The sequence below is a fragment of the Budorcas taxicolor genome, chromosome 5 (assembly GCF_023091745.1).
Source record: "Budorcas taxicolor isolate Tak-1 chromosome 5, Takin1.1, whole genome shotgun sequence".
Lineage (NCBI taxonomy): Eukaryota > Metazoa > Chordata > Mammalia > Artiodactyla > Bovidae > Budorcas > Budorcas taxicolor.
The window spans coordinates 92,138,838-92,164,343 of NC_068914.1; the positions used below are offsets into that span (position 1 = coordinate 92,138,838).

Genomic DNA, 25,506 nt, shown 5'->3' on the forward strand with positions numbered 1-25,506 from the left:
CTGCTGGATGTAAGAACCCTGGAGGCTATTTGTTGAAAAAATGCCCCCAGCCCAGCCTCATTCGAGATTTCCAAAATTTCCTTGTCAAGTTACAGCATAAATCTTGTTTATTTTTCCCACTCTAGAGGTGGCTCCCTTTTCCTCACTATCCCCTCAGTGAATCCCTTTATGAAGTCTGTTTGAGCTGGCATTTAGTACCATAGACTATGTCATTTAAATAACAGAAATTTTATTTTCTCACAGCTACACAGGCTACAAGTTCAAGATCAAGGTGTCCAAGGGGTTCAATTTCTGGTAAGAGTGCTCCTCCTGGCTTATAGATAGCCTTTGCTGGGCTCTTGCTGATACACAGAGAGGAAGAGGAAAAGGGAGAGAGATGACATTCTGGTGTCACTTCTTAGAAAGACACTACTCTATCTGATCAGGGCCCCACCCGATATGACGGTTAGTATAACTGGGCCATCTTGGGCCTGTGCAGTTCCTCCTGTCCTTCCACTGACCCTACCTAGGGCTGTACTGTGTAGTGACTCTTTTCTGCCATCAAGAGTTTTGTAGTTAATAGATTTTGTTCAGTGATCATTAGGCCCAGATGGCCTCTATGCTCTGTTAGTCTCCAAACAATGATGAGGACTGTTGCTGACTTATTTTCTGTGCCCACAAGGCTAGTTACCTGTTTATAAATCTTGATTTATGAGTTCACCTGCTGTTTCCAAGCATCTACCCCCATGCCCTATAAAACTGTCTCAATGGTCTCTCAACTGTGTGGAGTGCAGCTTTGAATACTTTCAGATTGTTGTCCAACTGATCCCACCCTGTGGGTGAGTTACCCTGTAATAAACTCATCCATCGATTGTATGAAGCTGCCTGACTCACTTTTCAGTCTCAAGATGCCTTCTCAGCTCAGTGGATACTTTTCATCTCTTCCATTCTCCAACACACCTACGACCTCATTTAAGCTTAATTACTTCCTTAGAAACTCCTTCTCTGAACTCAGCCATACTGGGGGTTTGGTCTTCAACATATAAATTGGGATAGGGGGAATGACACAGACTTCAGTTCATAATAAACTCTCTATACATAAATTCACATAAGAAATGACATCATGTCACCCAGGTTCCAGAGTACCCATCCTAACAACACTCCATTAATTAGTTATCCACATCACCTAGCCTTTCACAGTGGTCATAGTTCCTTTTGTTATGAATTTATTTCATTGTTCTGAACTTTTGAAAGAAAAATAAAAGCTTGAATTTTAATCTGGTGCCTTGATAATGAGAGCAATAACAAGTCTGTATATGAAATACCCAGCATATTTGGGTCTAAAGATATTAGTAATTTTCCAGATAAAATGGCTTCTGTGCTTATTCTGACAGTTTCATAGCATCAGTCCCTCATCAGAGCATCTTTCTTGAATTTTGGCCTTTTTTCCCCTATATGATGATGCTTGGTATTTTGTTTGTATATTCCTGATGGTTTCTTCTGTTTTCCTAACTGACATTTCTCTAGCCTGTAATAGTACCCACAGGCTGAATTCTTGGGTCTTTTTGTTCCAGGTCTTAGAGATTTCATATAATCTCATTTTAATCTATTATCTCTATGTAGACCACACTCATATTTATGTCTTCAGTCCTGGTCCACCCTGCAGACTCCTTTCTCATGCCTGTCTCCAGTATTTATTTCATTTCAATTTTTGGTGTTTTTTTTTTGGGGGGGGGTGGCTTTCATCTCAAATCAGCGTGTCCCAAACTGATCACTTCCCGAAAAATCAATTTCCTTGTTTCTGGTGAAGTAGGCCAACGGAACTTTTAATAATTTAGATTGATTTGTTCAGAAGAATTTTCTCAGCATCTACTGTGTCAGACATCATGCTTTGTGCCTATATTCAAATCGTATGCTTCTATAATGTCACCCATAAGTGTCTGTTGTTTTCAGTTCGTCTTTACCAGTTATTTCATGTTTGTATTTTTTTAGTTTTTTAGTATCTCCTGCCAGGTGAACCCCTACGTATCCAATAAGACCAACAGATAAATCACCACTTCTGTGTTGTGAATTGACTTGTGTAATCCCAAAATATGTGTTTAAATCTTAAACCTTGATACCTCTAAATGTGACTGTAATTGGAAATAAAGTCTTTGCAGATGCAGTCAAGACAGGGTCATACCAGATGAGGTGAGCCCCTTAATCCAGTGATTGGTGTCTTATAAGAAGAGGGAGATTTAGACATAGAGATACAGAAAGTAGGGGGCCTAGTGACAATGAAGGCAGAGACTGAAATGATACAGCCACAAGCCAAGAAAATCCAAGGGTTGTTGGTAAATACCAGGGACCAATGAAGAGGCACGGAACAGATTTCTCTTTAAGAGCCTCCAGAGCAGTGATCCCCAGTCTTTTTGGTGCCAGGGACCAGTTTCATGAAAAACAATTTTTTCCACGGACTGGGGTGGCAGGGGATGATTTCAAAATGATTCTCATAAGGAGCTTGCAATCTCACTCACTCACATGCACAATTCACAGTAGGGTTCGTGATCCTATGAGAATCTGGTGCAGCGAGTGATGGGGAGCAGCTGTAAATACAGATGAAACTTCACTCACTTGCCTGCCCACCATTCACTTCCTGCTGTGTGGCCCCGTTCCTAACAGACCACGAATCAGTACTGGTCCATAGCCCCAGGGGTTGGGGACCCCTGCTCTAGAGGAATTAACCCTGAGCACACCTTGATTGGCCTCCAGAACTGTGAGAAAAGAAACTTCTACTGTTTTAAGCCCCAGTTTGTGGTAATCTGTTACAGCAGCCCTAGCAAACTAGGCTACTCCGTGAAGCCATTTATAATCTCCCTAAAGTTAATCAGTTCTTTTTTGGTTCCATAACACTCAGCACTTATTTCCATCCACATGTTTTTTTGTTGTTGTTATTTCCCTGTGGGCTTGTTGAGGGTTGGGGTGTAGTGGGGCAGTTCTAGTCATATTTGGGTACTTTGCACTTTGCATACTACTCAATAAATGCCTAATGAATGAAAAAAGTGATGACCTTGCCTCTTGCCAATAATTACAGCTATCATTTATTGAGCACCAATAGCCTGTGTTGGGCACCGTGTCAGTAATTTACATCTGTGTTCCAACTACAACATGCTTATCCCAACTGAGTGTCTTACTGATCAGTCTAATTCTAACACTCATTGCTAGAGTTAGCGTGGACCTCACAAGTTAAGGTCAAAGGCCTTCATTTCTGACACTAATTACCCAGAGTTAATACAGGGCCTTTAAGTTAAGGGCTCAGTCCTGCATGACTTCAGATGCCAGTTTCAAGTCTCAGGTATCCCCAAGCTGCCTGTTCTTCTGCCTATTTGGCTATGTATTTGAGGATTCCCAGAATTCACTCTTTGTCCCAATTTGATAATTCACTAGAATGACTCACAGAAGTCAGGAAAGTACTATTCTTATGATGACCATTTTATTATAAAGGGAGCAAATGAATAGTAAGATGTAGAGGTGAACAGCATGACAAGGTCTGGAAGGGTCCTGAGCTTCCTTGCTGCCTCCAGGTGTATCATCCTCCCAGCACATGCTCCCAGAGCCTCACTGCTTCAGGGTTTATATCTAGGGTTTTGTCACATAAGCATGATTGGTTAAATCATCAACCACTTGATTGAATTCCAGATCTATGAGGGTGTGGCTGAAAGTTCCAAGTCTCTCTTTCCGGAATGGCCAGACCCTTCCTTGTAACTATCTCAAGGCCCATTGTAAGCCACCTTGTTAGTTAGCATACATTCAGATATGGAGGAAAGGGGGTCTCTGTGAATAACAACAGATACTCTGAACAGAAATTCCAAGGTTTCTTGAAACTCTGTGCCAAGAACCGGTAACAAAAACAAAATACATTTTTTATTATACTACACACATATATATGGGCTGGTAAAGCATCTGCCTGCAGTACGGGAGACACATGTGATGTTGAGAGTTCAATCCCTGGGTCAAGAAGATCGCCTGGAGGAGGAAAATGACAACCCACTCCAGTGTTCTTGCCTGGAGAATCCCATGGACAGAGGAGCCTGATGGGCTCCAGTCCATGAGGTCACAAAGAGTAGGACAGAACTGAGTGACTAAGCACTACCACAATAAGTATTCACGCAAAGACTCCTTAAAGTAGATATCAATGCCATCTGCACCTTACAGATGAGGAAACTGAGACTTAACCTCAAAGCTGTGCTGCCTCTAGCCCAGCTTTCTCCCAATCCAGTTTCCAAATTACCTTAAACAGAGATTTCATCACATTACTTCCTTAGTGACTTTCGATGACATACTAAAGTTTTATTGTTCAAGTTTCTTTAAAGTCTGTTTCATGGTGGTTGTGTTTATTTTGACCTCGGGCCATTCTTAATGCTTGCCTTTTCTACCTCCTGACTTTCTTCCCATTCCTCAGTAGTTATCAGATCCCACCTATTTAGGTTCAGTGAGGGAGGGACAGTAGAGCACCTGCTATCGCAGAGCTGAATGCTTTCTCTATGTTGTCTCCAACTTGACATATCTTAATACTCCAGCAACACAGTTTAAGTGTTCTAATTCTTAGCTTACTGGCAGAAAAACTCTGTGCCTGGAGATGTAAGTTTGGGTTGCTTGAAAGTTAGTAAGTGAGTGAGCTAGGATTCAGACTCAAATTTATTTAGCTCTAAAAGCCCATGCTCTTTTTCTGTAATTCCTGAAATTTGTGAACCTCTACTGTTCTGGCCCCTAAACTTGAGTCAAAGATAAAGTGAAAGTGAAAGTGAAGTCGCTCAGTCGTGTCCGACTCTTTGCGACCCATGGACTGTAGCCCACCAAGCTCCTCTGTCCATGGGATTCTCCAGGCAAGAATACTGGAGTGGGTTGCCATTTACTTCTCCAGGGGATCTTCCCGACCCAGGGATCGAACCCAGGTCTCCCACATTGCAGGCAGACACTTTAACCTCTGCACCAAAGATAAAACTCTATTAAAAAAAAAAAAATTGAAGATAGTAGTAGTGTAAGTCCCTACTTCCTTCAATGTCAAATGCCAAAGATTATTTAGAAGCCAAAAAAGGAAAAAAATGTTCTCAATCTAGGAATAAGGATAGAATTATTATAGTCTGGGAATAATCTAGAAGAGATTTTAGCTTGGAGTTGATAGAACAAACAAATGAAAAGGAGGGGAGAAAGATGAAGAGACAGAAAGAAGAGGAAAGATACGAGAAGAGGAGAGAGGCAGATAGGTCTTTAAAACCACCGAAATATCTTTTTAATTTTGTTTTATTATTTATTTACTTTTAAAAATTTACTTAATTGGAGCCTAAATACTTTACAATATTGTAGTGGTTTTTGCCATACATTGACATGAATCAGCCATGGCTGTACATATGTTCCCCATCCTGAACCCCCTCCCACCCTCTCCCCATCCCATCCCTCAGGGTCATCCCAGTATACTGGCCTTGAGCACCCTGTCTCATTCATCAAACTTGGACTGGTGATCTGTTTCACATATGATAATATACATGATTCAATGCTATTCTCTCAAATCATCCTACCCTCTTCTTCTCCCACGGAGTCCAAAAGTCTGTTCTTTACATCTGTGTCTCTTTTGCTGTCTCACATATAGGGTCATCATTACCGTCTTTCTAAATTCTCTATATACGCGTTAATATGCTGTATTCGTGTTTTTCTTTCTGACTTACTTCACTCTATATAATAGGATCCAGTTTCATCCACCTCATTAGAACTGATTCAAATGCATTCTTTTTAATAGCTGAGTAGTATTCCATTTTGTTTATGTACCACAGCTTTCTTATCCATTCATCTGCCAATGGACATCGAGATTGCTTCCATGTCCTGGCTGTTATAAACAGCGCTGCGATTAACGTTGGGGTACACATGTCTCTTTCAATTCTGAATAAATCCACTGAAATTTCTTTAGTGACTTTATTACAAAGTACTTCTCTAAAATTGCAGCTTTAAAGAAATAAAGGCTCCTGAGTTATTGATTTCGTATCTGTAAGTAAATGCTTTATTGTCATAACTATCTTATCTAGACTGAGAGGTAGCAAATAACTTTTTTCCACTTTTTAAAATATAATTTTAAATTTTAGTATAATACACAGAGCAGTACACAAACCCTTAGTGTAAGCAGCTTGCTATTATCACAAGAAAACATGTGTAATCAGCCAGAAAGTAGAATATTATCAGAATTCCAGAAGTCCTTCTAAGTGCCTTCTCCCAATTATTATCCCTTCTTCCTCCTGAAAGATAATTTCCTGATGTCTTAAGACCATGGATTATTCTTGCTTGCTTTTTAACTTTACATAGAATCTCATAGTATATATTCTTTTGTATTTGGTTTCTTTTGCTTAACTTTATGTTTGTGAAGTTCATTCATGTTGCAAATAATAGTGATTTTTAAATTTTCATTATAGAGACCATGCAATTATATGAATATGCCACAATATTTTATTCATTTTACTAATAGTGGATGGTTGGGTTGTTTGTAGTTATGCTCTATTATGAATAATGCTGTTATGTGTATTTTTGGACATCTTCTGCAAATCTATGCATGCTTTTCTGTTGGGTGTGTACTCCACCTCAGAGTGGAATTGCTGAGTCATAGACCTTGTTGTGTGTGTTCAGCCTTGGTAGACACTGGCAGTTTTCCAAAGCGGTTTCTCTGTTTACAGTGGCACTCGCAAAGCCAGCGACATAATATGTGGGGCCCAGTGCAGAATAAACGTGTGGGACCCCTTGTTTCAAATGCAGGGAGAAGTCCCATTAAAAGTGCTAAAACACAAAGCTTTTTCGTTTCTTTTGCAGTTTCTTGACTTGCCATGATTTTTTAACTTGCTATTTAATGTAATTTTAAGTAAAGATATCATTTAAAGCTATTAGCATAAATTCTACTATTGATTTTTTTTTAAAGAATTTTTATGATTATTATTATTTCTTTTTATGAGGTCTTCATGGCTGTGAGCAGGCTTTTTCCAGTTTTGGTGAGCAGGGGCTACTCTCTAGTTGCTGTGTGGGAGCTTGGGCTTCTCATTGCAGTGGCTTCTCTTGTTGCCAAACAAGGGCTATAGGGTATGGACTTCAGCTGTTGTGGCACACGGGAGCTTACTTGCCTCTTGAACCTGTGTCTCCTGCGTTGGCAGGCAGATTCTTAACCACTGGACCACCAGGGAAGTCCCTACCACTTATCTTTATATTGTGCAAAGCCAGTTTTAAATGCAAACTGATATGAGAAATAACCAAAATTACATAATTTGTATTTCATAGCTTCTACATGCAGATGACACCACCCTTATGGCAGAAAGTGAAGAAGAACTAAAGAGCCTCTTGATGAAAGTGAAAGAGGAGAGTGAAAAAGTTGGCTTAAAGCTCAACATTCAGAAAACGAAGATCATGGCATCTGGTCCCATCACTTCATGGCAAATAGATGGGGAAACAGTGGAAACAATGGCTGACTTTATTTTGGGGGGCTCCAAAATCACTGCAGATGGTGACTGCAGCCATGAAACTAAAACATGCTTACTCCTTGGAAGGAAAGCTATGACCAACCTAGAGAGCATATTAAAAAGCAGAGACATTACTTTGCCAACAAATGTCCATCTAGTCAAGGCTTTGGTTTTTCCAGTGGTCATGTATGGATGTGAGAGTTGGACTTTGAAGAAAGCTGAGCACCGAAGAATTGATGCTTTTGAGCTGTGGTGTTGGAGAAGACTCTTGAGAGTCCCTTGGACTGCAAGGAGTCCATCCTAAAGGAGATCAGTCCTGAGTGTTCATTGGAAGGACTGATGTTGAAGCTGAAACTCCAGTACTTTGGCCACCTGATGTGAAGAACTGACTCATTTGAAAAGACCCTGATGCTGGGAAAGATTGAGGGCAGAAGGAGAAGGGGACGACAGAGGATGAGATGGTTGGATGGCATCACTGACATGGGTTTGGGTAGACTCTGGGAGTTGGTAATGGACAGGGAGGCCTGGCGTGTTCATGGGGTCGCAAAGAGTTGGACACAACTGAGCGACTGAACTGAACTGAACATGCTTATGTATTTCACTCTCTACCTTCTGCTTACAGATAAGGATGGACTGAAAGGAAAAAAAAATTATGGTTGTGAGGATAAGCATCTTTATACGTTTATTAGTCATTGTGCATGCGTCTATTTTCTATTGATTGTCTATTTTCTATTGACTATTTCTATTTCTTTCTCTCTTTTATTTCTTGATTTGTAACAATTGTTTTTATATTCTGGAAAGGAGCATCATGTGCATTCCATGGGTAGTAAATATCTTCTCCCATTCTATGACTTCCTTTTTATTCTCTTATAGTATACTTTGACTACTATAAAGTTCTTCATTTTAATATAGTTTGTCAATCTTCTCCTTTGGGGTTAACTGCTAGTTTATACATGGTTTCAGAAATCTTTTCTTTACTCAGATCATAAAGATATTCTCCTATATATCATCTTCTCAAAGCCTTATTGTTTTGTCTTTCACATTTAGGTCCCAAATCCATCTGAAATTTCCTTTTTTTGCAATTGGCAAGAGGTAGGAGATCAAATGCTACTTTTAGTCAATAAGACAGTGGATTCCCAGTCCAATCTGGTTAGTTCTATATACTAAATCCTATTATGACCTGATAGTAAAATGAGTAATGTGTTTTTGAAATGTTTATAAAACCATAAAAAGATAAGCTTTTTGCTTGTCATTATGAAAAAAAGGTTAGTTCTTTAGACAAAAGCTTCCAATAAAGTCAAGTTTAAGAATTTAATTTCAGAATAGACAATTCCACGACTATGCTGAGTTCTACTTGCTAAGTCTTTTGAGTGTTATGGTTAAAGTGAGGATGGCAAATGTAGGTGGATCAAAGTAAAGTGTTAGTAGCTCAGTCATGTCCGACTCTTTTGCAACCCCATGGACTATAGCTCACCAGGCTCCTCTGTCCATGGGATCAAAGTAAATTTGTTAAAAAAAAAATCCAGGGGATCCTGGGATTTTACTCTGGGTATATCTACAGGTTGTTTTTGTAGTGGAATAGCAGCAATACCATGAATATTCACTTTGATCCATCGTGTTTGCCACCATCATTTCTTTCTTTAGTAGAGCGCAACATCCCCTCTTCCCTGCCTATGGTCATGACTCTCTCCAAAATTCTACATTTGGCATACAGTGATCTGGCCTTTATTGTGCCTCATTCTTTGCTATCTGTGCCCTTACTCCAACTGAGCTTTGCCCCTTGTGCCCTTACTGCTTTGCAGATGTTGGTGCCTTGGGAACCTACCTATATTACTCCACTCTTTTCTGGTTGGCTCTGCACATGTCTGCCAGTATTAAGCATTATCTTATTCAGAAAGCTGGGTTTTTAGAAAGTGATTGATAATTTTAGGGATTATTATTGAAAGTGAAGTGAAGGTCACTCAGTCGTGTCCGACTCTTTGCGACTGTATAGCCCATAGGAATTCTCCAGGTCATACTACTGGAGTGGGTAGCCTTTCCCTTCTCCAGGAGATCTCCCAACCCAGGGATTGAACCCAGGTGTCCCACACTGCAGGTAGATTCTTTAGCAGTTGAGCCACAAGAGAAGCCCATCATTGAAAGTAGTATAATTAAAACCAACTGTACTTCAATAAAAATAATGCAGGGACTTCCATGGTGGTCCAATGGTGAAGATTCTGAACTTCCAATGCAGAGGGCCTGGGTTTGATCCCTGGTCAGGGAACTAGCTCTCACATGCTGAAACCACGAGTTCACATGCCGCAACTAGGACCCAGTGCTGCCAAATAAATAAATATTTTTTTAAAATAATAATTTAATGAAAAGTGTCTCCTCAGTGTGATTATTGCCAGAGTAAATGAATGAGATGGGGGCTTCCCTGGTGGCTCAATGGTAAAGAATCAACCTGCCAATGCAGGAGACACGGGTTTGAGCCATTCCTGGGTGGGGAAGATCCCCTGGAGAAGGAAATTGCAACCCACTCTGGTATTCTTGCCTGGGAAATCCCATGAACAGAGGAGCCTGGCAGGCTACAGTCCATGGGGTCGCAAAGAGCAACTAAACAACAACAAGAAAGAATGAGATGGGTATTTGTTGAACGGAAGGATGAAAGGGGACTTCATTTTTATCACTTTTAGCAACTTCTCCTGGTCAAAGGATTTAAGAAACTTGTGGAGGAAAATCTGAGAAAGCTTTCACTTCACATGACACTGAAAATGTAACTCATTTTCTCTCCCGCCCTATCCTGAAGCAAACTCCTTTTTCCAGCCTAACTGAAGCATTTTAAAAAAGCAGAGACATTACTTTGCCAACAAAGGTCCGTCTAGTCAAAGCTATGGTTTTTCCAGTCGTCATGTATGGATGTGAGAGTTGGACTACAAAGAAAGCTGAGCTCTGAAGAACTGATGCTTTTGAACTGTCGTGTTGGAGAAGACTCTTGAGAGTCCCTTGGACTGCAAGGAGGTCCAACCAGTCCATCCTAAAGGAAATCAGTCCTGAATATTCATTGAAAGGACTGATGTTGAAGCTGAAACTCCAGTACTTTGGCCACCTGATGCAAAGAACTGATTCGTTGGAAAAGATCCTGATGCTGGGAAAGATTGAGGGCAGGAGGAGAAGGGGACGACAGAGGATGAAATGTTTGGATGGCATCACCGACTCAATGGACATGGGTTTGGGTAAACTCCGGGAGTTGGTGATGGACAGGGAGACCTGGCGTGCTGCAGTCCATGGGGTCGCAAACAGTCGGAGACGACTGAGCAACTGAAGGGAACTGAACTAACTGAACGTTCGAGGCGACCTCATCGATTGGTTGGGGCTTGGCTCGGGCGCGGCCGCTCGGCTAGTTGGGGCTGGATCGCTTCCTCAGGAAGTGGCCTGGAGGCCGTTGTGGTGGCGTCGTTAACTTAGCTCCGCGGGGGGCTTGGGGGGGTTGCTGTGCGGACATGGCGGACCTTGACCCCCGCTACCCCTGCTCCTCCATCGAGGACGACTTCAACTATGGCAGCTGCGTGGCCTCCGCCAGCGTGCACATCCGAATGGGTACGTCGCCGGGTCCCTCCCGGCCCGCCCTTGGCGGCCCCGCGGCGTCGCCGGCCTCTGGGGGCTGGTTTTCGGCTTCTGAGGCGAGCATTCTCCGCGACCAGGCCCTGGGGATACCGCCGGTCTCTTGGGTTCAGAGGGCAGCCTTCCCTCCTCCTTCCGGCCCCCTGGCTGAGAAGAAGAGCTTTCTCTCTCCGCATGGGCTCAGAGGCAGAGGCGAGGTGGTTCCCCAGCGGTACGCCCAGAGACCTGAAACTGAGTCCATTCTATCGTCTTCAGTGGAGAAGGGGTTGAAAACCTCACTAGCTTGAATTTGGCATCTTTCAGTTAAGAGAAACTTGGGTTATTTTTTTCCGTGAAAGTAAGTTTATTATATGATCATTGTGATGTATATCTGAAAGGAAAATGAAAGTGAAGTCGCTCAGCCTTGTCCAACTCTGTGATCCCATGGACTGTAGCCTACCAGGCTTCTCTGACCATGGGGATTTTCCAGGCAAGAGTACTGGAGAGGGTTGCCATTTCCTTCTCCAGGGGATCTTCCTGACCCAGGGGTCGAACCCAGGTCTCCTGCATTGCAGGCTATGTTTTTGATATAAGGGCTGATTCTATGTCCTCGTCTGTCTGCAGTTTCTGTGTCCTGGTATGAGGCTGTGTTCGCCCATCTGGAAGCCCTGCATACCCCGTACTCCTGGGGTTTAATGGTGGCTTCCTCATGAAGGCGTGATTGATCATTACCTCCATTTTCAGCCCTTCTTCTCAGGAGAATAGGGTGTGGGGCTGAAAATTCTCAGCTTTAGATATATATTTGAAAGGAAAGTGAAAGTGAAGTCGCTCAGTCGTGTCCGAGTTTTTGCGACCCCATGGACTGTAGCCTAGAAAATTATAATCATGGCTCCTTTCTTGGTAACAGCTCCCATCCAGGAATTCACCCAGTGTGATCTCAGTAGAACAAAAGACACACACACCTATCAAGAAATTACCAGGAAGGAACCCTGCGTCATGGTCATTGGACCTGTGACTAAGCTGACTGCGTCTATAGTTTAAAATGGTATCTGGTCTCAAAAATTTTTACGAATTAAAAGGTAAACAGAAATGCCCCACCTCTATTTTTTAAGCAAATTAACCTGCTGATCTAACCAGTGTCTTAAGGGGAGCAACTGTGACTTCCAAAACTTATTTCCTCACTGCTTTTACATGAAGGAAAATGGGGTTGTTTTGAAAATGTAATACGTACGTCTTCTGGAAAATACTTTTGGAATATTATATATTTAAATAGCCAAGGCTTATTGGTAGAAAACAACAAATTATGAAGCTACAGAAAAATGATGTGAGAATGAAAGCTGAGTACAGTCTCTACCTTGAGCACTTTTATAGTACCATTAAGTTAGTTTATATAATTAGTTGTTACAGATATAATATACATAGTCTGCTAAACTAGTCTGTTTTAGCAGTCTACTATATGTGTATTTTTGAAACACTAAGACATACTGTTTTATACTCAGAAGCACAATGTTATGATTATTTTACATTTCTGCAACTTTGTATTTTTATTTAATGTATCATATTGAAAAATAGCAGTACATATATTTATAGCTTTATCATTATTATTTTTAACTGTGGTGATCATCTATAATATGTATGTTCCATAATTTATTTAATCATCCTTTCTTGATGGGTATTTAGATTGTTACTTTTCATTCTTTTTACTCCTTCAAATAGAGCTTTAGGGGCCATTCTTCCATATGGTTGTGAATTTCTCCTATTATTGTTCTATAAATTTTTAGCAGTGAAATTATAGGTCCAAAGAATATGTGCATTTAAAATTTGATGTCGTCAGCTACCCAGAGAGACTGCACCTGTTGACTCTCCAGCAAACAATACATGAGGGTACCTTTTACTGCACTCTCACCGGCACTGAGATCATCAAACTTCTTAGTATCTGGCAGTATGGTAGATCAGGGATTAGCAAACACTTTCTCCAAAGAGCCAGATAGTAAATATTTTCAGCTTTGTGGAGTCATAATAAAGGACTCTGTGGCACAGTTACAAAATTCTGCTATTGTCATGCAAAAGAAGCTATACAATTACAATTAGTCACTCAGTTGTGTCTGACTCTTTGCAACCCCATGGATTTAGCTTGCCAGGCCCCTCTGTCCGTGGAGTTATCCAGGCAAGAAAAGAAGCTATAGAGGACACAGAAATGGCTGTGACTGTGCCCAGGAAAACTTTACTTATAAAATCAGGTGATGTGCTGGGTTTGGCCCTTAGCCATAGTTTACTGCCTCTTGTTGTGGGTAAAAAATGTAATCTTGTTTTAATCTACATTTTTTTAGCCAGGTTAGTGAAGGTGAACATTTTTCTTTTGTTTATACAACTTTATTGGGCTCCCTGCTGATATTAAGGATATAGCAGTAATCAGATAATATTTGAGTCCTCTAAATTTATTATTTGTGTGGAGTGGTAAGGGAGATATACCCTAAAGAGTTAAGCAAATAAATAGACTACTAGCAGTGTTAAAGTCTCTGAAAAAAGAAACAGTGATGAAATAGACACTAGAGCCTAGAATAGTAGCTTAGTAGCTATTTTAGTTAAGGAATGGTCAAGGAAAGAACTTTTAAAGGAGATGGCAGTTGTGTTGTTGAGAAGGAGCTAGCTAGGTTGTATTCATTATCTATTGCTTTATTAAAAATTATTCCAAATTTTAGAAGCTTAAAACAACAGTTATTCACACAGTTTCTGAGAATCAGAAATCTGGGAGAGGTGTAGCTAAGTGGTTCTGGCTCAGGGTGTCATAGGAGAGTCCACTCAAGGTGTGGGCTGGGACTGTAGTCAGCTGAAGACTTGACAGGGTTGAAGATCTGCTTCCTGGAAACCCCACTCATGCGGATATTGATACATGGTGTTAATTCCTTGCCATGTGACCTTCTCCATTGGCTGCTTGAGCATCATGGCGTGGTAGCTGACTTCTCAAGAGCATGCAACCCAGGAGAGATCATTAAGGAAGCTACCGTGTCTTTTATGACCTAGTTATGATAATCACGGGCTTCCCAGTTGGCTCAGTGGTAAAGAATCCATCTGCCAGTGCAGGAGATACAGGAGGTACAGGTTCAAGCCCTGGGTCCAAAAGGTCCTCTGGAGAAGGAAATGGCAACCCACTCCAGAATTCTTTTCTGAGAAAGCCCACGGACAGAGGAGCCTGGTGGGCTGCAGTCTATGGGGTCACAAAGAGGCGGACATGACTGAGCACGCATGCACATGTCATGTAGGGCCTGTAAGCCCCATAAAAACTTCAAAAATTTATTGTAAGCAGAAGGGAAACCATTAAAAGTATTTAAGCAGGGAGTCACATGATATGGATGACTTTACAAAAAGAGAACTGTCAACAGCTGTGGGACTATAGGTGGGACCAGTGAAAGCATGCAGACCAATTAGAAGGCTGCTGTAACAGTGCAGGTGCTAGATCATAAGACTGACTGGAAATGTAGCAAAGGAGACCAAAGAGGTGGATGACTCTGCAAGTAGAAGGTACAGTAGTTTTTGATGGATTGGAAAAAGAGAGGGGAATCAGGTGACTCCTACATTTTTGGCTTGGGGGAGACTGGTGCTGGTTACAGATTGGGGAGAAATGAAAAGTTCATGTTTCAGCCTGTCAAGTTTGAGTAGAAAGGGGAGAAGTAGAAGTAGAAAGCAGAAAAGTAGAAAGGCAGAAATAGGACTCAAAAAAAAACACAAAAAACCCCAAAACAACAACAACTGAAAGATTGCAGTTTGACTTGTTTTCTTATCAGATCTTTTATTTTTTTCTGTGGGTGTGTATGTATATCTTTTGCCACTTTTTATATTAGTTATTCAAAATGGGTGTCAAATGTTACTTTTTGTAGGATTTGATTTAAATTCTATTTTTAAAGACTATAGAGGACTTCCCTGGGCATCCAGTGGTTGAAAGTCCATGTTGAAATGCAGAGGACACCAGTTTGATCCTGATCCTGGAAGATCCCACATGCTGAGGAGCAACTAAAGCCTCTGCGCCACAACTCTTGAGCCTGTGCCCTAGAGCCCAGGAGCCACAGCTCCTGAAGCCCGTGTGCCCTAGAGAGTGGCCACCGCAGTGAGAAGCCCATGCAACTAGAGAGTAGCCCCCACTCACTGCAAATAGAGAAAAGCCCTTGCAGCACTGTACACCCAGCACAACCAAAAAATAAACAGATAATCTTATATTTTAAAAAAGATGTAATGGGAGGGCCTTTAAGGATTAAATCTTTAGTATTTATGAAGATTCTCTTATTCTTACAAAATATTATTTTACTACTTGATATTTGGCAGATATGCCATCAAAGCACTTCATCATTCCTTGAGGAATGAGGTCTTTAGTAGGAATTTTTTTCAAAGAGAACATTTATTGCCTGCATATTGTCATGAGAGTCAAGAGACAGTATCACATCTTTTGTTGGGTAAAAATCATTCCACAGTGGTGGTGTTGCCTAAGAACAGTGCTCTATGGAAATTATGTGGCTCCATTATTGTGTCAGAATAACACCTTTTCTCTGACTGGCAAAATTTACTTTTCATTAGTTCAATATAAGTTTATTTAAAAGCAAATAAAATTTAATGAGTATTTATTCTGTGCCAAGGGCTTCCCAGATGGCTCAGAGGTAAAGAATCTGCCTGCCAATGCAGGAGATGCATGAGATGTGAGTTTGATCCCTGGGTTGGGACAATCCCCTGGAGAGGGAAATGGCAACCCACTCCAGTATTCTTGTTTGTAAAAGCCCACAGACAGAGGGGCCTGGCAGGCTGTAGTCCACAGGGTCACAGAAAGTTGTACCAGAATTAGCGATTAAACAATATTCTGTGCCATCCCCTGGCAGAGTGCTAGGGACTAATGCTGAGTTGTGTCCTAAAATGGGAAGCTTAAAATGAATATTATTATCCTATTATTAGGGAGCTCTTGAGTCTTCATAGTCTAATAGTGAAGGACAAGTAGACATCACTATAAAATAAAGTGCTTAGAAGTCTGTTTAGGGTCCTTCAGGAATATGAGGAACTCTTTGTGACCCTATGGACTGTAGCCCACCAGTCTCCTCTGTCTGGCATTCTGCAGGCAAGAATACTGGAGTGGGTTGTCATGCCCTTCTGCAGGAGATTCCTGACTCAGGGATCGAACCCATGTCTTTTAATCTCCTGCATTAGCAGGTGTGTCCTTTACCACTAGCGCCACCTGGGAAGTCTTCTATGTATCAGAAGACGTCTATAAATATTTTTAGATGATTGCGCTTTGGAGTTGATTTATGGATGTTGGTAATAAAGTATTTTGAAAGTAAGAATTTCTTATATAGAAACTAGAGGCAAAGGTACTAGAAGTGAGAAATAAAAATAGGTGAGTGAAAGTAAGTTTATATATTATTTGCCTTTTATGGAGAAGTTTCATTTTAGGGAAACATTTGCACTGCTTGGAAATTAAAATTTCTTTTTAAATTTTATATCTAACCATATGCTTTTTATTCCTGCTTTTCACTTTCAGGATAGCTTCATTATTTAAAACATGTTCTGGTTTTAATCCTTTGCTTTGTTGTATGTTGCACAAATATGGATTTGATGGTTTCGTTTTATTTTGATGGAAACGTTTGTATTCTGGCCCATTAACTTAATTTTTTTAAGCTCATGCTTCCTGGAGTATAGTTAACAAAATTTTTTATTTTCTAGGAGGCTTTTTAAAGTTTTAGTTACAGTTGTGATATTTGGATTAAGATTAAGAAAGAACTTACATAGTAATTTAATGTGTCTAAGAAGAAACCTGATCTTGCTATACTCTGATAAATGCTTAAGAAAATAGTCATGTGTAACTTTTTCCTCTTTCAGCCTTTCTAAGAAAAGTCTACAGCATCCTTTCTCTGCAAGTTCTCTTAACTACTGTGACATCGGCGATTTTTTTATACTTTGATTCTATACGGACATTTGTGCATGAAAGGTAAGGTAATGACCTGATTCTGAATCATTTTCAGCCACTGCATGTGACTCAAAGGGCATAAGATGAGCAAAGATAGTGTTTTGTTTTTTTTTTCTATTAACTTTTGAGGTTAGAATGTAAAAAAGATTAATTAACTCCTGTAAATAAATTTTTACAAGAAAAATAATCTACAATATGGTATTTACCACTAACCTTTTTAGCTTGGTTTCATAGAGTTAACCCCTCATTTCCATTAAGAATTTTTATTGAATGTAATTTTTTGTGTGTATCTTTATTAGACTTATGCCCTGTCCCCAAAGCCCAAGACAGTGCTTGAAAAGTTAAATTTACCTTAGTGTTAGTTCACAGCTAGGAAAATTTCACTGAAAACCTTTCAGAGGAGTTCCATATGGTTCTTCGCTAATTTGTTTAAGATTTGACCTCCAAAATAATTATTTCCATGGGTAAGAGTAATACAGACTTTATATTAAAGAAAAGGGAAAGTAAAGAATGAATATTTTCTTAGAAGTAGATAATTTCTATCTTCCCTTTACAAAAGGGGAATCTTGAACTATTAGTTTGCTATTTGGAGTAAATTCTGTAAGTTACAGCTATATAGTAAATGCCCTAAAAAAGTAGTTAGGTATAAAATTTGCTTATTATTTAATAGTTTTTCTTTTTTGAGTTTTAGTTTTTAAAAAAGGCAGTATGCTAATTGAAAAAATTATTCAATATAATAGAAATTCATGAAGTAAAAAGGTTACATTTTCCACATTCATTGTGGGAAAGATTCTTTGTCTTCCTGCTCCTTCCCATCTCACAGTCCTCAAATTTTCCCCATGGAAAAATAATTTCTTTGGTCAGTTGGTTTAGGTCCTTCCAAATTTTTTTTTCCTATACTTTCATGAACACACAGAGAAATTTTATTATTAAATTGGATGTTATTTATGGTATTTTTTAAGTTGAGAATGCTTTTAATTCTTTGTCTTTCAGTCCTGCCTTAATTTTGGTGTTGACCCTTGGATCCTTGGGTTTGATTTTAGCCTTGACTGTAAACAGACATAAGCATCCCCTTAACCTATACCTGCTTTTTGGATTTGTAAGTACTTTGACAATGTGTTCCCTTAACATTTATTCCTGAATTTTTAATTTATTTATTTGAATGCATATATATATGTAACAATAGCAGAACCAAATTAATGAGTTTTTTAAAAAATCAAGGCATTACCTTTATGATAATTGTCTATCAGATAAAATCTAACTAGAGTAAGCAAATAAAACAAAGATGTAATTAAGGGGAAAGAAGCTTGAGGATGAAGCTCAGTATCCCTAACTCTTATTTAGGATATGAGTTCAGCTACTTTTGACATGGCTTAAACAAGACAGCTTATGTCTCTTTCATATGAAAATCTGAATGACTGTTTAGTGAAGTTGTAGGGGCCCAGACACTGCTATAGTTCAGACATTTCTAAAGTTGCATTGAATAAGATAGCTTACTACCATACCTGCATTCTATCTATTTAAAAAATGAAAAGAGAAAGGAGAGAGCGAACCTCTTTGCTTCTCAGAGTTATATTCTCTCTATTCATATTCTATTGACTAGAATATAGTCACACTATATTCTAGCTTTTAGATCTAGATTCTTGCAGATCGAGCTGCAAGGGAAGCTGAAAACATAATGCTTAATCTGAATGGGTATATGTTTAGGCAAAATTCTGTTACCAAGAAAGAAAAAAAGAATATTGGGAGACAGTTTCAAGACTCTGCCACACCAAGTTCAGTTCAGTCACTCAGTCGTGTCCAACTCTTTGCGATCCCATGAATCGCAGCATGCCAGGCCTCCCTGTCCATCACCAACTCCCGGAGTTCAACCAAACTCAATGTCGAGTCGGTGATGCCATCCAGCCACCTCATCCTCTGTCGTCCCCTTCTCCTCCTGCCCCCAATCCTTCCCAACATCAGGGTCTTTTCCAATGAGTCAACTCTTCGCATGAGGTGGCTAAAGCTTTGGAGTTTCAGCCTCAGCATCAGTCCTTCCAGTGAACACCCAGGACTGGTAGAACTGGACATGGAACGACAGACTGGTTCCAAATAGGAAAAGGAGTACGTCAACGACAGACTGGTTCCAAACAGGAAAAGGAGTACGTCAAGGCTGTATCTTGTCACCCTGCTTATTTAACTTATAGGCACAGTACATCATGAGAAACGCTGGGCTGGAAGAAGCACAAGCTGGAATCAAGATTGCCAGGAGAAATATCAATAACCTCAGATGTGCAGATGACACCACCCTTATGGCAGAAAGTGAAGAGGAACTAAAAAGCCTCTTGATGAAAGTGAAAGTGAAGAGTGAAAAAGTTGGCTTAAAGCTCAACATTCAGAAAACTAAGATATGGCATCTGGTCCCATCACTTCATGGGAAATAGATGGGGAAACAGTGGCAGACTATTTTTTTGGGCTCCAAAATCACTGCAGATGGTGATTGCAGCCATGAAATTAAAAGACGCTTACTCCTTAGAAGGAAAGTTAGGACCAACATAGACAGCATATTGAAAAGCAGAGACATTACTTTGCCGACTAAGGTCCGTCTAGTCAAGGCTATGGTTTTTCCAGTGGTCATGTATGGATGTGAGAGTTGGACTGTGAAGAAAGCTGAGCGCCGAAGAATTGATGCTTTTGATCTGTGGTGTTGGAGAAGACTCTTGAGAGTCCCTTGGACTGTAAGGAGATCCAGCCAGTCCATCCTAAAGGAGACCAGTCCTGCCACTCCAAAGTACTGTCTAAATATTATATTCTTTCCATGTTTTTTTGTGTGAGGTAGTGAGGTTTTTAAAATATGCATGTGATTTGCAGTTTCAACTTTATTTACATTATAAAAAGTGAGAAAAATAGAATTTTCTATATTACTTCTAGAATCTCCCTGTTAGAGATATGAAAAATCTAGTTGAGTTTAAGGAGTAATGGTATCACAGTTGGAATCTGTTCTCATGGAAATACCCTGTTGTCCTGTGGTTGGGGAACTAAGATACCACAAACTGTGCAGCACAGTCAAAAAAAGAAAAGAATCTAAATATTTTCATTTAATACATTGAGGTTTCATTTTTATTATGGTGGGCTTATTATATGTCCCATGTACTTCAAAAGGCTGCTCTGAAGCTAAAATGAGATCATGGGTATGAAATCACCTTGAATTCCTGGAAATCAGAACATGTACTTAACAGTATAAATTTTACATGCATCTATGTAATTTCAGTCTCTTTTTCTTAGACACTGTTGGAATCTCTGACTGTGGCCTTCGTTGGTAAGCCATAATTGTGTTTCTGTATATTACAGTAACTTTTTAAAGTGGATAAATCTTTTGGGTAAAAAAGTGTTTGAGGCTAAAGCTTAACATTATGTAATGTCATATTAAAAAATGTGGAATAGAATGAAGAATTCCTAAAATATAAGCAAAAAGTAAATGTTTTTATAGTTTAGCTGAGTTTAGAGGAAGTTGAAAAGAATTAGGAAAACAATAGGAACAGAGAACAATATTCATTTTGTTTATCCAACAAGACAACATCAGATACTTCCCTGGCAATCCAGTGGTTCATCACTCCGCCCTTCCACTGCAGAGGATATGGGTTCAATCCCTGGTCAGGGAACTAAAAATCTCACATGCTGCATAGCGCAGCCAAACATAAAAAAAGACAACTATAGCTAATCTTTTTCCTTGTTTAAAGGGATCTTAAAAGAACTAACATGTTTGGAACCATGCTCTTTCATCACAAGAGCTCTTTATCTCAAATTGCCTGCACTTAACTGTACCTTATTACATCCTCATATAGTCATTTCTCTTTTGTATTTTGTGTTAAATATATATAATATTTAAAAGGAAGTATCTGTTATAATTATTTGATGTACCCTATATAATAATATCTCAAGTAAAAAATTTTGTGATTAACAATAAAAATTCTGATTGTTTCAAAATTATTTATCTGGGGTACCAAAAAAGATCAGAATTTACTGTTACTGTCAATAGCAGTAAATTGTGGTCCTTATTGTTAATGTATTTATCTCTTCTTAGTTTGTCATTACTGTTTTTAACTTTTTCATGCTAGGTTTTGTTTTGTCTATATGTTTTTTGGTAATTCATCTCTTCTTTTTATGAAAGAATCAGAATATAAATAAATAATAACCACCAAACTAAATAGGGTTGAAATTTCTCAACATGGAAAGGAAGTATTATTAATACTTATTATTAGTGTTATTATCTATTACTTACTACTATGTTATTAAGTCTATCTCTGTCCTCTCTGGCACCCACCATTTGTAAAGGATGTTGGAGAGAGATGGAATCCACCTGAACTTACACTGAAATTTCTGAGAAGCAGGAAAAGTGATTTCATGTTTTATCTTTTCTGCATTCATCTTCTTAACCCTGTATGGGAAAAATAAAAGTCTAACTACTTAGGAACAGAAGGAACTTCGATAATTTATCCCCCTCAAATTAAAAATTACTTAAATGGATTTGAGTTCAAAACACTCAATTACCTTTAAAGAGGTTATAATTCAGTATTCTGTAAAATGTTGAGCAGTTTTATTACAATAGCTATAGTCAGTCTAGATGGTCATTCTAAAATTTCTGAAGTAAATTCGATATATATCCAGCAAACCCCAATAATGTACTCCAGGATAATGCAGACTTGGATATAAAGCAATTCGTGGTTGGTTTCTATTCCCTACAGTGCTGGTGAATGGCAGACAGCCCCAGACAGCCTCAATATTTTTCTTGCCTAGGATTTCCCAACCAGCCACAGGACCCAGAACCATCACTATTGATTGTTTAAGCCATAGTTGACAGTCACCACAAATGGTGATAAACTGTAGCTGGGATAGAAATGGGTGAAAATCATTTCACCATATTCCCTAAACTCCTAAACCAGCTAGCTGTGTATTGTCTTCTAGCCATTTCTTTAACTTCATAATGATGTGATCTCCTTATGTTGTATATTTTGGAGCCTGCTTACTGCACTATGGGTGTGGTTTTACCGTACAAGAGTTGAAGACTGAATAAGGAATCTTTTCATAATTGTTTTTATTGGCAAGTAGTATAGGACAAAATAAGGCATTTCTATTATATGACAGAAAAAAAAGCTTTTATATTGTTTATATGTATTTTTAATCAGTGTTTTGTAATTTTACAGTTACCTTCTATGATGTGTATGTTGTCCTGCAAGCTTTCATACTGACTTGTGCAGTATTTCTTGGTTTGACTGTATATACTTTACAGTCTAAGAGAGATTTCAGCAAATTTGGAGCAGGGTAAGTGATATATTTATCATGGCTATGATAGATAGGTATCTTTAATACTAGCTAGTTTTGAGAGAGGTGCTATACTGTTAGCTTTGGATACTTTAAAAATGGAGGTAATGAGAAGTCCTCCCTTTGGGTACTAGGGCCTTACTCTCCTGAAGCATACATGATAGGAGATGGAAAGTAGCTTTGAGTTTTTTGCTTTGCCTCTATATTGAAAGGGAAGTGAATGCCCTGAAATTTAAGCTTTCTAGAGAGGCTATAGGCTTGCATGCTTTATAAATGGTATGAAATTTACCTGAATTATTTAGATCTTAACATTAACTGTTAGAAATGTTACCATCCACATCTTTGTGGCAAAAGCAAGGTAATTGTGACCCAGGTGCTAGAGAAGCCTGCATGAACTTTAAATCTTTTTGATCCTGTATCCTGTTTGACCTGTATCCCTTCTTCAAGCTAATATAAGGAATGACCCTTTTTATATTAGGATAATGGTACTGTGTTGCCCTCACCTTGGTAAGAATGCATAGAATCTTTCCTAAGCTCACAATGGCTTTCTTTTGGCATATAATCACCCAAACATTTTCTGTTCTTTTTTCCTGTTAAAGCATTAAAAATTAACAAGCAGTCTAGTCTTGTAAAACTTTCTTTCCTCCCTCTTTTTTCCTGGTACTCCAGATAGTGGAGATAGTGAAGGGACTGGGAGGTATGGTGTGCTGCAGTCTATGGGGTCACAAGGAGTTGGACATGACTTAGCAATTGAACAACAACCAGATTATCAGAAGTCTTTACTGGGATAAAATATTAATTGGTCAGCCAATACTGACAATTCTGCAGGATCCATAAACAGTTGTATTAGAATGGAGTTTAATTTAAGGAGAAGCTATATATATATATATATATATATACACACACACACACATATATATATAAATTTTTTTTTTGCTTCCTGTTTTGCATATGTGTTAGGTTCTGTTCTTCTAGGAAGCAATTAAGTTCTTTGGAAATTGTCTGAATCTTTTGAGGTTTGTTTTTAAGCTCTGTTAGCTGGATTCAGAACAGCTTTTAGTTTAGGGCTAATTTGGCCCCATTCTTGAGATAGTATCCTTCTGAGGATTACTCAAAGCCCCATGTCTCAGGTCTTTCCACTCTGGCTGGTGTGAATCAAAACTATTCCTGGCTTTAGTGTGTCTGAGGATTTTTCTGCCTGGTTCTCTCTGGTGGTTCTTTCTCCAGACTTTGGTACTTCCTCACAAATATGCATTGATAAGTACTCAGCTAAAGACTGGAGGAGAACCCTCTGCATGCCACCAGAACTCTCTGTATAACTCTTTTTTTCTCTAGAACTTGGACCTTCAGAGTCTACCACTTTAGCTTCTCTCACCTCTGAATTCTCATCTCTTCAACTCAAGGAAACCACAAAGCTGCATATGGATTCCTATCCCTGCACTGTTGCCTGGGAACTCTAGCTGGGTCATTTGTAGAGCTCACCTTCTTTGTTTCCCTTATCTCAGGAGTCATTGTCCTGTGCTGCTTGTTGTTTGAAAACTGTTGTTTGGTATATTTGTCTCATTTTTATTTAAGGAGGGAGCATAAATTTGTTCAGTGTACTTCTTGTGGCCTGAGGCAGCAGATGTATACTCAGGCTTCCAAGTCTCATAAGATAATAGGACTGACTTCCTAGATGTCCTTGTCATATAATTATATCTTACATATATAATATATAATTTTATTTTATATATAATGACTGATAACTCATAAAATTATAGCAGTGGCAAACTTATGTGCATAAATTAAGTTCTCTAATACATCAGAATAAAACAGTGTACATTGGGAACTCTAATGGATATGCGTGTTCACAGAATAATTTGTTATTTGGTTAAAGATGCAATTGTGCTTCATTGGTAAATTTATATATTTTTAAGAAGTTTTATAGCTCTGAATTAAATGATATTTCTAATGATATTTTGCTTATGTCAATATTTTCTTTATATTCCAATTGAAAACTTTAAAAATCATACTCTTAATTAGTTTCATACACCATAAAAGCAAATGTTGAATAGATAGCTGTTCTTTCAATTTCTGGGTATTCTATAATATTCATTGTACATTTAGGAATTCTTACATTTCAGTGATTCTTTACCAAATATCAGGATGGATTTATTTATTCAGAAAATGCTAAATGAGTTTACAAAGGTTTTTGGTTAGGAACAGTATTCTAAATTATTAAAATTTTTGTTTTTATAGACTGTTTGCTGGTTTGTGGATTTTGTGTTTGTCAGGAATCTTGAGGGTAAGTTGTTTTAGAATGGTAACTTGAAATATAAATAATCTCAAAAAGCTATAAGAGACATGTTATGGTAGGACACTTGGTTATAATTATCTGGAACATTTGTATGTAGAATGATTTTTAAATGATATTTTAAAAATCAAGGTCTTATGTATTGGTTGAAAGAAAGATGAACAAATGAGTTAAATGAAATAGAAAGAGGTCCTCACTTGCAATGCTAATCTTCAAGTGGCACATGTAATTCTGAGTAAGAAATAGATTTTAAATAATTTATGTTTGGAATGGTACTGTCCAAAGTCAGGTGGGTAATTTAATAGAAAAGAGGATATTCATTGGTTACTCCCTTCACCCATTCATCCAACACAAGTGGACCTGCCCTGCCCTTTTCTACTTTTAACATTTGTATTCAAAGTTGTACAGAATTATTAAGTATGTATGTAGAGTATAAGTAACTTAAGTATTCTTAATGCTGTTCTTTAAATACAAAACTATTACAGTAATCTCTTGCCTTTAGTTGTTTTTTTACAGTGAGACAGTGGAGTTGGTCTTGGCTGCTGGGGGAGCCCTTCTTTTCTGCGGATTCATCATCTATGACACACACTCACTGATGCACAGGCTGTCACCTGAAGAGTATGTATTAGCTGCCATCAACCTCTACTTGGATATCATCAATCTCTTCTTGCACCTGTTACGGGTTTTGGAAGCAGTTAATAAAAAGTGATTGAAAGCAGTATATAGAAACTGATTCATTAAGTAATAAAGTTTGAGATATAATTGTTAAATACTTTTAAGATCTTATTTGTATGCTGTGTATTATAAAGTATAAATCTCCTTTGACTAGATTTTAATCTTACTTAGAAAGGAAAAAGTATGAAAGATAAATTACAGGGAATTATTCAGTATTACAATAAAATTATATTAAAATGTTAATTACTTTTCATTACAGTATG

General features: G+C 38.6%; 1 protein-coding gene across 2 annotated transcripts; it reads left to right on the forward strand.

Moving 5' to 3' along the window:
* The first annotated feature begins 10,844 nt into the window (after positions 1 to 10,844).
* TMBIM4 (transmembrane BAX inhibitor motif containing 4) lies at positions 10,845 to 25,286 on the forward strand. Of its 2 annotated transcripts, XM_052639512.1 has the most exons (8): positions 10,879 to 11,027; positions 11,938 to 12,109; positions 16,887 to 16,995; positions 17,968 to 18,073; positions 20,239 to 20,272; positions 22,158 to 22,275; positions 24,514 to 24,559; positions 25,071 to 25,286. In XM_052639512.1, exons 2-8 carry the CDS (start codon positions 12,073 to 12,075, stop codon positions 25,275 to 25,277), a joined length of 657 nt encoding a protein of 218 aa, XP_052495472.1. In that variant the 5' UTR covers positions 10,879 to 11,027; positions 11,938 to 12,072; the 3' UTR covers positions 25,278 to 25,286. The 2 variants fall into 2 exon arrangements, with proteins under 2 accessions (XP_052495471.1, XP_052495472.1); XM_052639511.1 differs by lacking the exon at positions 11,938 to 12,109 and having other exon boundaries at positions 10,845 to 11,027.
* Positions 25,287 to 25,506: the final 220 nt, after the last annotated feature.

Coding starts and splice junctions, on each gene's coding strand:
- TMBIM4 (XM_052639511.1), top strand. CDS start 10,931: ATGGCGGACCTTGACCCCCGCTACCCCTGCTCCTCCATCGAGGACGAC. Junction 11,028..16,886: donor CAGCGTGCACATCCGAATGG/GTACGTCGCCGG, acceptor TTCCTCTTTCAG/CCTTTCTAAGAAAAGTCTAC. Junction 16,996..17,967: donor CGGACATTTGTGCATGAAAG/GTAAGGTAATGA, acceptor TTTGTCTTTCAG/TCCTGCCTTAATTTTGGTGT.